General features: G+C 40.8%; 1 protein-coding gene across 2 annotated transcripts in view; it reads right to left on the reverse strand.

The window, feature by feature from the left end:
* SDK1 (sidekick cell adhesion molecule 1) overlaps window positions 1-13,275 on the reverse strand; it is a 563,777-nt gene that overhangs the window by 429,383 nt on the left and 121,119 nt on the right. For both annotated transcript variants that reach the window (XM_063143659.1, XM_063143658.1), the window contains exon 4: window positions 11,692-11,839. In XM_063143659.1, coding sequence (XP_062999729.1) covers window positions 11,692-11,839 — 148 coding nt within the window. The remainder of the gene's footprint in view (window positions 1-11,691; window positions 11,840-13,275) is intronic.

A 13,275-nucleotide genomic window follows, 5' to 3' on the forward strand; every position in this document is an offset into this window, starting at 1 on the left:
AGGATGGCAACAAGGGAGAGGGCCTTCTCGGTGGTGGCCCCCTGACTGTGGAATGATCTCCCTGATGAGGCTCGCCTGGCGCCAACGTTGTTATCTTTTTGGCGCCAAGTCAAGACTTTTCTCTTCTCCCAGGCATTTTAACATTTTAACAGCATTTAACAACGTTAAGTTTATTTTTAATGGACCCCAGAATTGTTTTTTAAATGGATACTGTTTTTTATACTGTTTTTATGTTTCTGATGGTTTTTTAAATCTTGCATACTTTTTAATGTTTACTATTTTTAACTGTTATAAACCACCCAGAGAGCTTCGGCTGTGGGGCGGTATATAAATGTAATAAATAAATAAATTAAAACACTGAAATTAATCTTCTTAGAATTACAACTTCTGGAAGATTTCTGCATATCTTATTGTTTAGGTATGCTGTGTTGGAAAGGGCCCTGAAGCATATATTAGCAATTATTTGCTATAGGTATCCTGAGTGGGAATCGTCATCGTCATCATCATCATCATCATCATCATCATCATCATCCTTCCCTTAAGCTATGGCAACACTTTAAAGATCCAACTATTCTAGCTTAGAAGTTCATGAAATGTCCATAGGGCCCAACATCTGATGGAATCACCACAATGACCCTGTGGTATAACAGAGTGAACTGATGTCTGAACGGTGTAGCAAGACATTTTAAGTGTTGGCCTTAGCAGGCAGGAGCCATTTGAATACATGCCCCCATTAACTAAAGCATGCTTTTGTGCATTTTAGAAATGTACACTGTACTATTTGCACATGTCTCAAATGTGCACATGTTGTCGAAAACATTTATATTTCTTTTGCAGAATGCACCACACCCAGAAATGTATGGATTCCCTACCACAATTTGCATCTATTTTTTCCATTATTATTATTATTATTAAAAAAAACTCAACAGAGCATCCTTATCTTTTGCAGGGACTTCTGAATAAATTGTTGGATGTGAGTATAACAATGATATTATTGGATATTGTTAACTGACCTACTAGTATGTTTCATACTCATTTAAACTTGAATCATAATTGTTGATATGTCAGTGGTATGTTATAGTGTATTTGTTATGGATATTGTGTTGTTGTGTTTAAATAGTCTATTGTGTGAACTGCTTTGAACACAATATATTTGCAGAACATACAGTATATAAATCAACTAACTATGATTATGACAAACCCTCTCTGAAACGGAGTTGAGGCAGTAACTATGGCCATTGACTCCAGCAACACATTCCAGAGAAGTAGCTGTGTCAATCTATTGTAGCATGAACAAAGGTCTTTGTGGTTTTGACATTTTAAAGACAAATGAATGGGTGGTGTGGTAAACTTTTGCGGTCCAGAGCTCACGTCATCAGATGCATGGCGCCATTACGAGAACAGCTAGATACGCTGAGTTCAGAGACAAGAAAATATATTTTTCCAAGTAAAGCCCTAAGGTCAAGCACCTGAACAAATACAGAGCCCAGCTGAATATAGAGAATCCAGGCAAATGAATACAGGATTCAAGCAACATGGATGTGACTTACTCCACTTCCAGCCGTTTGTGATGGGCAGGCAAGATCAACAGTGATAATAATTTATCATTTCAATCCTGGAGGATATTACAAACACAAAACAAAAACCAATACAGCCATCAGGAAATACAATATAAAATTCAGAACCCACAGCAGTGATACAAATAAACCATTTAAGCAGGAGAATTGCTTCCTGCTTTGAACTATGCAATTCCAGGGCTCATTGAGACTGAGTTCTATGGTGTTACATTTCCTAAAGAACTCCCATTTGCTAACTTCTCACTGTAATCTCCCTCTGAAACATTGCTTCCCTTAAGCTATGGCAACTCTAAAGTCTGCTACAGGATGTCCTGGAAGATTAAAATGCTTCCCACTGACTCTTGAGTATTTCCATTTCTAAGTCCGCTTTCTGTCTCTTTATTGTTTTGCTTAGAGGCTGACCTGCGTGGCCTATATAAATGTTTTAACTCCACAGCAGACTATGTGTATTTTAAAAGATAATATATGTCACACACATTGAACTGAGTAGTGACATGTTCACAAAAAGAGATTCCATTTTTTTAAACTTATTCCAGAAATCCGTTTCTGTAAAGATATTTTTGGACTGGGTTATTTAAATACACGCACATACCATCCATTTTTAATTGCACACCTGTTACCAAAGGTTCTGCTGCAACCAGGAGCCATGCTTCTAATGCACATCAAAGGCGGCCATGAAATTTCAGGCGGGTCATTTACAATTTATTTAAATGAATTTGCAATCTGTTCGGTGAAGGCCAGACACAAAACTGTTAGAGATTCCACTCACAGTGAAGGATCATAGATAAGCCATGGGCAGGCTGCCAGTTTCTTCCTTTCTCTCCAGCATTAATTAATGCAAAGTTGGCTTCACATTCTTTGCCATGGACCAAATTCTTCAAATACAAGCTGAGTTTTGTTCAGCACAGTTGACCTGCTACGAAGGGGCTGCAAAAGCCAAACCGCATCCCAAACATGCAAAGATTTTCTTGTTGTTTTGTTTACTGATTCATGAATAAAGCTTTCAAATGCGAAAAGCTTTTTAAAACGTAACGCAAAAAATCCATAGCAATACTTTACATGACTGGCCAAGGAACTTTACAATCTACTCAGTGATTTCTGTTTATCTCTGATGGTATAACTTTTGACAAGCAATATCAACATGTAAACACATGTTCTCAGTGCCAATGCTATTGATATGAGGGGGAAATTAGAAGATGTGATCAGCTTTGCACATGGGAACTCTTACGGCTTTGCTAGACCTGCCGGGATAAGCCGGCAGGGAGGCGGGGCGATGGCGCGCTAACTTTAAAGCGCGCTGCCCAGCCTCCTAGACGGCCGACGCGTAGGGACGACACAAGCCCTGCAGCGTCGGCCATGGGTTTTTTTTGGTTAAAGGGGCCACGTGTGACCCGAAGACTCTGGACCAGGTAAGTCCGTTTTTAAAAAAAACCGAAGCCCCCCCTCCCTGCCCCCGGCCTTGCCCTGGCAGCGCCGGTCGCCTGTTTGTTCAGGCGGCGGCGCCCGGCGCTTGCCCGGGCAAAGCCCCCCTCCCTGCCCCCAGCCTTGCCCTGGCAGCGCCAGTTGCCTGTTTGGTCAGGTGGCAGCGCCCGGCGCTTGCCCGGGCAAAGCCCCCCCCTTGCCATCCCCGATGCCTGCTCTCCCTCCCCCCCGTCCTGCCGGGTCCAGCCTTCCTCCTGCCCCTCTCTTCCCCCCCCCCCGGCCAATGGACACAGCGCTCGTAAGAGCACTGTGCCAGGTCCGTGGCTTTTCGTGGCTACTCGAGTAGCCGCAAAAAGCCACAGCCCTTTCTAGACGTTTCGCAGCCGCAGCCTCAGGCCGGGGCTGCGAAAAAGGCGCACCATAAGCAACTTTGCTTATGGGGCGTTAGAGGAGGCCTCAGTGCGGCCTGGGCTCGGATTCCCCTGTGCGTCATCTGGACGCACAGCAGGGAAACCGGGTCTCAAAGCGCACTAAGGCCTTGTCTAGGAAGGCCCTTAGCATAGTGACCAGCCACCACACCATCCCAGATTATTTTACAGCCATTGGAACTGTCACTTGTGTTAGGCATAGAGATGACAGCGATTGGTTTTTTAACCTTTGATGTCAGTATTGTCTCTTTTCAGTCACCCAGATTTCAGAATCTGTCTGTAACCACATTGCCTGCTTCTGATCTTCCTAGTTTTACTTTCTCACCACAAGATAAAGGATAGCTTTGCCACAGACTTAGAACATCATCAGATGAGCATTTTATCACATGCTCGCTGCCTACCTATGGATTTCCGTGCATCCATTAGACGACATCTGCCTCCCACATGTCTCCCACTCCCTCAGCTTCTATCGCAAAATAGAGCCCTTTTATTCTGTCTTTTTCTTCTTCATTTTTTTGAACTGAATGTGCCGCCATTTCCTGCTGTGTGCCGGAAAAGCAGCACAATATGAACAGCCCCAGTATGGGCTACGTGGTCGTTGCTACTTCCTCTTTCTCTCCCTGTGTAAAGAGACTGTCGTCATTGTGGGACAGCAGTAGGAGGCCATAGCAACGGTAGGGAAACGCAAAAATCCACCCATCTGAGGATGCTCTTAAACTGATGAAGCCATGGCAATTAAACTGGAATAAAACTGTTGTTTAAATATGCCCTAAAGACCTTCCACTTATAGGTAGATGGCATGCCTTGTTCTTTTCCTACTTGTGATGTCTAGGTGTATTATTGTGGAATAAGGAGAATCAGTTGGAATTGGAAGGATACGGATTCAAGAAGATGTAAGTACTGAAGCCAGCCCAATAATTTCTCTACACAAACCTCTTCAATATATTAGTGCTCTTAGCCCAGAAGAAATAGCAAAAGGAATAGAGAGCAGCACAGAAATTGAGGAGCCTCCTGGTAAACCATTCCCTGGGCCCTTCCACATGCCGTACTGAAGGCGCATGCATGCGCCCCAAGTACGACCCCAAAACGATAGTGTGCACTACAGCCAGAAGAGACGGAGGAGGAGGAGGCTGGGGAATCCGGGTGCGTCCTTGCCGCCGCCGCCTCCCCGCCGGCCTCCTGCTGCCTGGGTAAGAGCGACCCGGGTCGGAGAGCTCGGCTTCTGCCTCCGCCGAGCTCTCCGACCCAGGTTGCTCTTACCCCGGCAGCAGGAGGCTGGCGGGGAGGTGGCGGCAAGGACGCGCCCGGATTCCCCAGCCTCCTCCTCCTTCGTCTCTTCTGGCTGTAGTGCACACTATCGTTTTGGGGTCGTACTTGGGGTGCATGCATGCGCCTTCAGTACGGCATGTGGAAGGGCCCATGATTAGAAGATAGGTTGTAAGTCAGTCAACTCTTCTCCCAACCCCAATCCCGCTCCACCTTGGCAATTTCCATATATGGATAACCAAAGTAGATATTATTATTTTTTGCAGACTCCGTTTTTCTGTAGCCCACCAAAATGCATGCAAAAGTTTAGGGTGGCCCAGCCTCAGTTTTGGTTACTTAGCAGGGGTTCTTACTTTAACTCAGGGAACTTCTGAGTCTCTCTGAAGCAGCCCAATTCGATTTGGGATTTGGCCAAATTTGATGCCCATCCCTAAGAAAGGTCCCAACAAATTGCAAGATGCTTAAAAAGAAAATGTTTGTAGGCCTTCACCAAATTAAACCTTATCCATGGGAGGGAAACAAATCTATAAACATAACCTATGAGAGCAACATATACAGATCTGTGAGTTTTAATGTTAGTATAGATAAATACTGACATTCAAAAACCAACCCTTGCAGCTTTAGAAGCTATTTCTTTTAAATAAAAAAGAAGCAGCATTATTCAGCAAATGCACCACTGACTTGGCAACCTCAGAATTTATTGTTCATTAAAAATACATGCTAATTATCACAATTTTAATTAAAGTATTATCTGGTGTATGTGAAATGCAATTATGTGCAACTAGCATAAGCTGTAAGGCAGGCTAATATTTGCAGAGAAATGTAGCACCGGTATTGGTTCAGTACATGTACAATAATATGTGTTTGTTTTCAAGTGAAAAATCAGTACATGAAACATTAATTGCTATCAAAGCAAAAACTGGGAACCTAATTCATTACCTAACAGATACTTTTCAGAATTTTATTTTATTTTATTCTATTTGTTTTGCTGTCCACATAGAGGTAACTGGCTATAGCTATACTGTTATACATTATGCCATTAAAATCTTTACTAACTGAGCAATGAAAAGGAACAATACCCCAAGCAACTTTAAATGCATAAAACTACATTTCTGAAGATTTCAATAGAACAATTTTACGGTCATGATGAGTTTAGGAATTTCCTTGTTAAGGTTCTCCACCAAGGATGAGGCCAACAGCTCAGCATTGGTTCCACCATATCTAGCTTGACAAACACTCCTCACATATAAAATGTTTATTCTTTTAATTATGTAAAGCTGCAAACCTTTCAAGTCGCTCCCTCACAAATAATATAGTTTGATTACAGTGAGATAACAAATACAAGAAATTGAAGGATTATTATAACGTTTAGAATGTATATATAGAGCCTCGTGTGGGGCAGAGTGTTAAGCGGCAGTTACTGCAGCCGAAACTCTCCCCACGGCCTGAGTTCGATCCCAGCGGAAGCTGGTTCTCAGGCAGCCTGCTCATGTCGATTCAGCCTTCCATCCTTCCGAGGTCGGTAAAATGAGTACCCAGCTAGCTGGGGGAAAGGGAACTGCGACTGGGGAAGGCAATGGCGAACCACCCCGCTACAAAGTCTGCCAAGAAAACGTCAGCGAAAGCAGGCGTCCCTCTAGGAGTCAGCAATGACTCAAGTGTTTTCACGAGAGGTTCCTTTCCTTTTTCCTTAGAATGTATATAGCACTTCCAAGTTCAAAGTGTGGCTCAGTGGTAGAGTCCCTGCTTTGCACGCAGAAAGTCTCTGGTTTGATTCCCCGGCATCTCCAGGTAGGGCAGGAAAAACTCCTGCCTGAAACCCTGGAAAGCCATTGCTGCCAGTTAGTGTCAACAGTACTGGACTAGATGGACCAATGGTCAGACTCAGTAGAAGCAGCTTCCTATATTCCTAAAGAACTTCACATTATCTCAAAAATCTTTGCAGTCAACCCTTTATTATCACCATATTGTATAGATGGGGATAATAGAAGAGTGGCATCCCTATAGCCAATTGATGAGCTCTTGGCAAAGGCATGAAAATGAGCAATCTTACAACTATTGTCTTAAACCTCACTGATGATGAACTAATGCTTAAAACAACAGAGTTTACTTTTAACACTTTATGGTATCTACTGATCACCCTAAAACAAGGATGGGCAATTTCCTGAGATTTGGAGGCCATATTATATGTTTTAGCGGATCAGTTTCATAAGCTGTCCAGAGCGCTGTCTGGTTCCAATATTATTGGATGAGTTTCAGTTAGTCCAGCTCGAGGATGTGGACAAGATGCTTGGAAAAGGATGTGTGTCCACTTGCATGTTGGAGCCTTGCCCTTCACAGCTGGTGAAATCCAGCAGGAAAATCAGGTGATTGGGCCAGGAAGATGATAAACGTTTCCTTACAAGCGGTGGGGGGTTGAACCATGCAACCTGAAAGAGGCAGTGGTAAGACTCCTTCAGAAGCATTTCCTGAATCTGGAAGATCAGAACGATTTTAGGCCAGTTTCACTCCATTTCTGGCCACCCATGCCCTAAAACATGCTTGGATATCAACAAATTATTTCAGTATTCGATGTTAGTAGTATTTCAAAGTTATTAACCTAGCCTCCCTCTGTCATTACTGTTGTAATTTACATTTCACTGACAACTCCATTGATTGCTCTGAATTTTATAGGATATGTGAAATGGACCAGTTACTTGGGTTCCATGCACCAGATAGTAAATAGCCTCATCCTAATAGGCTTGTTTAGCAAGAGTAATGCAATCCTCTGAGGTGGGTAGCGCACAAGCACTGAAACATCTGAACAACATGTATATTATGCATGCATATTTGCCTGAGAGAACAACGGAAATCATACCTAATATGGTAGAAACAAATCTCTGGATCTTTAAAAAAAAACGATTAAGGAAGATTAAATTATGTCATTGGGATGTATTCTTTTAATTCTAAAGGATACTATACACAGTACATGGGATAACAGCTAAGAAGTTTAATAGTTGATGGATGTTCTGGTATTTAATAACGTACTAGATTGCATTTCGTGGGAAGAGCTAACCACTTATGGTGACAGCTGATATTATTCCACAAGCTAGCATAATAATGCAACAGATTTGAGAAGCTTTAGCTGTAATTTCATTGGACATCATATAAAGACGACAACATATAAGAGTAAACAGACACCAATATTCTTGCCTGGCAGGCTAATGGATGCACACTTGTGGGAAGTACCAGTAATTAAGTAGAAATCTGGCAGTAAGTAAAACATGTTTTGCTGTGCTGATAAGCACCTTCAGTTTTTGTTTTCAGTGGGATAAAAGTCCTCAGACCGATTCTAGTAGATCGTACAATTTCTCAAGGAAAACAAAAAGATAGTAATCTTTTATGAAACAGAAGGTAAGGTGAAGATAATTTGCTCTGCTACTCTTCTTGCAGTTTTACTATGCAGATTAAGCATGGTTACAGATTTGCACTCACCATGTATAAATCTGCCATTTTTTATTTTCTTATTGTTTTATTTTAGGCATGTGTACCCAGCCTTATCATCATCTGATGCTCAAGACAGCTTACATAAAGCCATAAAAATATAAATAGCAGCTACTTGGAAAAAAATAACACTAAAATATTTTTCTTTTCTTTTCTTTGTGTATGTGTAATACACTAAGACAAACATGCAAAGGCTCCTGAAATTGAAATGCATGGATATAGATATGAATGGTAATGTGTTGAAAGATAGAGAACTATTGGGACAGGAGGCCAGTCAGACATGATAAATGCATATGCAAGTTCAATCCTAAACTTCTTCATTTTGAAAAAAGCTCTACTGAATGCAATATGATTTCATTTCAAGCAAGCATGTCTAGGGTGAACATGACATGAGTGTTTCTCCCAAGAATGCAGAAAAATTGCTCAGAAATGTCCAGTGGATCACATGTATACTCAATCCTTGTTCTTCTTGACTAATACGATCTAGCTGTGAGAAATTAAGCATTCTGGGCAGTTTGGTGGTCATTGGATCCCTCCGCAAAAGGATAGCTCCATCTCTTCTTAAGGAAGGGAAAACCCTTCATTAGATTCACCTCATAAGGAACAATAGGCTGGCCTCTGATGTACTATTTTTGGTAACAAGATAGTGATGGCAGGGCAGCTCCAAGCATTCTTAAGTATTGATTGGATCTATGCAAGTCGGCTTTCTGGCCTGATTTTTAGAACAAAAATTGCTTTGATCACCCTGATGGATGATCTGCAATGGGAAAAGGAATGTGAACTTACTAATTAGAACCCTCAGTTGCACTCTGTACCCTTAACCATAATTTCCTCCTAAACCACTTGTCTGGCTTGGGTTGAGAGGCATCCGTCTAGATGGTTGAATAAACCTTATCACAATGTTATTAATATAAAAAATAGGAAGAAGGAGGCAGACCTCTCTCACACACATAGGGCCTATCAGAGCCCAGCAAAGTTAAGGGTTAGAGCTTCAGATCCAAATGCAAAAACATCAAATACAGATCCCAGAGAGAAACAGCCTTGGAAGGTGCAAGCCTACCAGGCAGAGCATTGTTCCTTTAAGGGTAATGCCTAGAAACCATTCCATCCTAGAATGCTGGAATCCTATACTGACTTTTGTTCCATATCCAAAAGAAATCGAACAGAATAACTGCTTAAAAAAATCAGTGGGCATTTTTTTAAAAAAATACTGGGGACTGTAAATCAAATGCAAATAATAGCGTAACTCGCAAATAAAAAAGCATGTACCTAGCAAGGTAGGCTTTTTCTTTAAACCAGCACAGCAACAGGAGTGAGACATTTTAAGTAAAACCAAAAGATGCTGAATCAGTTCAAATAGCATAACACGATAACACGTAATGAAGAGATCAAAATTAGCGGTAAATTGGATTGCTACATTCCTGGCACAAAAATTGTACAGCTCCATATCACAGCTGAGCAGGGGTGGTGTTTGCAACAGCTGGTGTATCAGGAAAACCTAAACAAACAAAAGACCCAGCAAGCACCAAGCTGATAAAAGCGTGCAGAATATTTACTGTAGATAGATAAACCCGGAGAATGGTAGACATTATACTTCTTCATAGAAACCGCAGACATACAAGCACCTTCTGGATAAACTATTGAGATGATTTTGAGCTCTGTTCCTCACAGCACTGCCCGAGCAAGCACCAAGGGAGTATTTAGGAACAACGTTTTAAGCACAGCATACATTAAAAGGACGCTTAAGGAGTTCCTATGAGAGATATGTTCCTAGAGAAATGACCACCAAAGCACTTGATGGCATAATTAATTATAAGTACTCCAAAATAGTTTAACGCAAAGTCTAATAAATTAGTTCAGAGGCTTGATTTGCAGCCTGCGTATCCCTCACTTTGCCTCCACAGAGCAATATGTCGATGTGGTAATGAAGGCACAATTAAGGAAAAGTCAAACAATGGTCTGTCATTTATAGAAATACACAACAGGCGAACTCGCAGATAGGCTTTGAAAAGGCAGGTGTTTACTCACCAAATTCACACAGAGTTTAGCTTTAACTAATGGGAGAAACTAACAAGAATCCATAGAAGAACACCAGTAAGGAAGCATAAAAGTGGAAAACCTGTTTTTCATGTAAGCTGCCCAGGAGCTGAGGATCAGCTTTGCTCAGTGTTGATGCTGAGTAACCAATAGGAAAGATTAGCATATCCCATCGATGGTGTTGGCATGACATCTCTTCCTGTGCAGAACAACTAAGTACTTCCTCCACAAGGCTGGCTGATGACCAGACAAGGTGAGCCACTTGCTGCTAGGAATACCAGAGGAATCCGGTTGCAGATTATTCCATGTGTGTGCATGAAAATTGTGATTTGTGCAAAATGGTGTCCATAAACAGCAGGATTTGCACAAAATTGCTGCTGCTGTTTGGGACCCAAGTAGGGCTTTAGGTTGAGGTGGGATGGACTGGATGAAATGGGTGGAAGAAGCAGTGCAGGATGGGCAATAGGGAATGTGGTGAAGGTATTCTTATAGGCAAGTGAGCACAGATGAAAAAGACAGGGAAACAGACTTCCAATTCTCTCCAAGGTTAGTGCAGGATCATAAACTATAATATTTATCAGAAGTAGATCTAGGAGATGTGAACACATACACTTTTGCCAACTCATGTTGATACACTGTCCACAAATCACGGGGCGCCAATAACTTTTCATACAGGAAATGTGTCTATCAGGCTACAAAAGAAAATTACACAGTTTCTTCCATCCACTAAATAACAAAACCAGTTTCCACTAGCATTGTAAGCTCTTCATAATCAACAACCTTCACTGGATCTGTGGATGTATCTATGTGCATTGCTCCGTCTGACATTCTTGCCCCCACACGCGTACACACAAACCTTGATCATCCACTAATTGCTTACAAAATTACATAAGGGGACTGTTGGAAGAAGAAAATATGGTCTTAAAATATCCTAATTAAGAGAAAGGGTAAAGCTTGAGTTAAAATCAGATTGGCATTTTAGATATGATTTACAATTATAGAACTGGTACACCTAAAGAGAATGCTTAGGTAGCAGAGAGCAGCCATTTCTCTATGAATGGGTGAACTGTTAATTAGACCAGAAGAAAGAAAACTGTCATTGCAGGGTAAAGGGGTATAAAACAAATAAACACTAATTGCCATTTCATTGTCAAGAAAATTTCCCATTTATAAGTAAATAACAGAAATCATAAAGTTTGCACATTCAATTATAGATCATTTCTTGGATACGTATGGGTCTTTCTAAAAGTATGCCAGGGATCAGGCTGATACTGTAAGGGGAGATCAAAATATTATCATCAAAAAAAGTTATTTTGCTGAAAGATTTTAGAACCAACCTTAAAGCAGCCATCTATCTCAAGCAAGGGAGTGCATTGACTTGCTTTATTGTCTTTAAACCTTAATTGGGTGCTTAAAATGTAAGCTACATTAACAAGTGCAGTTAATCATATTTCAAGCAATAATTGATTTTGACTTACATTCTGCTGCTTGGTATAATCTTGTGCCCATCTCTAAACCAAGTCACTTGTGGTCTGGGGTAGCTTGTGATATCTGGGAAGTTTAGAACGGTGGCTTGCCCTTGAGATACAGTTTTCCTTTGGTCCACATCTTGGAAATCCCCCATGTCTGCAACGAAAAGTTAGACTAAGAAACCCAGAAGTTTCTTCTTCCATGCCATGTCGTTACTTTTTAGGGGTCACAGAGAATAATAATTATGTTTTATAGCAGTCATTGCCATTGCCATAATTAAGCAGCAAGATGTAACAGATCTTATGGTAGTGCTGATGAGTGCAGGTTTGTGGGTGTGTAGCGAGGCATGAGGCAAAGCCCAGTGACTCTAGGACATCCGAGAAATGCCTCAGTCAGCACTGCTGCATGTTTGCATTTCCTTGAGTAGGCAATTGACTTTTTCCTGCAATTGAAATTGGCATATTTCATAGCAGATGAACTTCTGACACTTAATTTTACAATATATAAAAACATCCTAAGGCACATGTAAATAGATAACTTTATACTGAAATTGTAAGGTGGATCTTCTATTTGGGACTTGAGCAATTAAGGGCATACCTGGATCGTTTTCATTTTTATTTTAATCCATCCCACCTTTTTCAAAGAAGTTTAAACTGAAATTAAAATCCAAAATATAATCCAAAAATAATCAGTTTCAAAGCAAAATGGCAGTGCCAATATAACCAGCTATGCAGAATAAAAAAGGTGGAATAAAACCAATAAAAACCATCCATGTTAATTATAGGGGTTAGAGTTAATAGGATGGACTTAGCTGGTTTCTGAATGATAATAGTGAATCTCCCTGTGAAGAGAATTCCAAAGATGAGGTGCCACCACCAAAAAGTCTCTTTGTGCTGTAGACACTCATCTAAACTTAGGGAAATCCACTGAAGGTCATCAGAGGTTGGGAAGTACAGTAGGGCAAGGACATTAGGCTAGAAAACCGGGCAAGGGCTTCAATCCTATACCTGTTTTCCAAGAGGTAATCCCCATTGAATTCACTATTATTTATTTCTGAGTATCCATATGTAGGATTACACTGTAAATTACGCATAAAGGGGCTAGGAACAGGAGCCAGATATGCATAAGTAAGAGTGTGAACTAAGTGGGCACGAACAAGTAAAGAAGGCAGCAGTTTAAGGTTCAGAGGCTTGATTATGATCCATTTTGAAGAAGCCACACATGTTTTCAAAATAGTGTTTTGTGTAATAGACAAAAGGGAAATGGATGGGGAGAATTATTATTATTATTATTATTATTATTATTATTTATTTATTTATATAGTACCATCAGTGTTAAAACATCAGAATTAAAATGTCTACTCTACTACATGACTGAGCTGCAAAATAAAAGAGAAACTGATGGACCTGCAAAGGAACTGACCAGCCTAGCCATGGAAAATCAAGCCAGTATTTTGAAATGGGCTTTAATCATCAACATGACTTTTCCAACTAAAATAATTAACACTGTATAGGTCACAAAAGTCCATATTTTTTGTTTACCACTCTAATCAGATTACCTACTTAAAAAGAAGTATTGAACCATGCAAGTAG

Source organism: Elgaria multicarinata, chromosome 17 (genome assembly GCF_023053635.1).
Source record: "Elgaria multicarinata webbii isolate HBS135686 ecotype San Diego chromosome 17, rElgMul1.1.pri, whole genome shotgun sequence".
Classification (NCBI taxonomy): domain Eukaryota; kingdom Metazoa; phylum Chordata; class Lepidosauria; order Squamata; family Anguidae; genus Elgaria; species Elgaria multicarinata.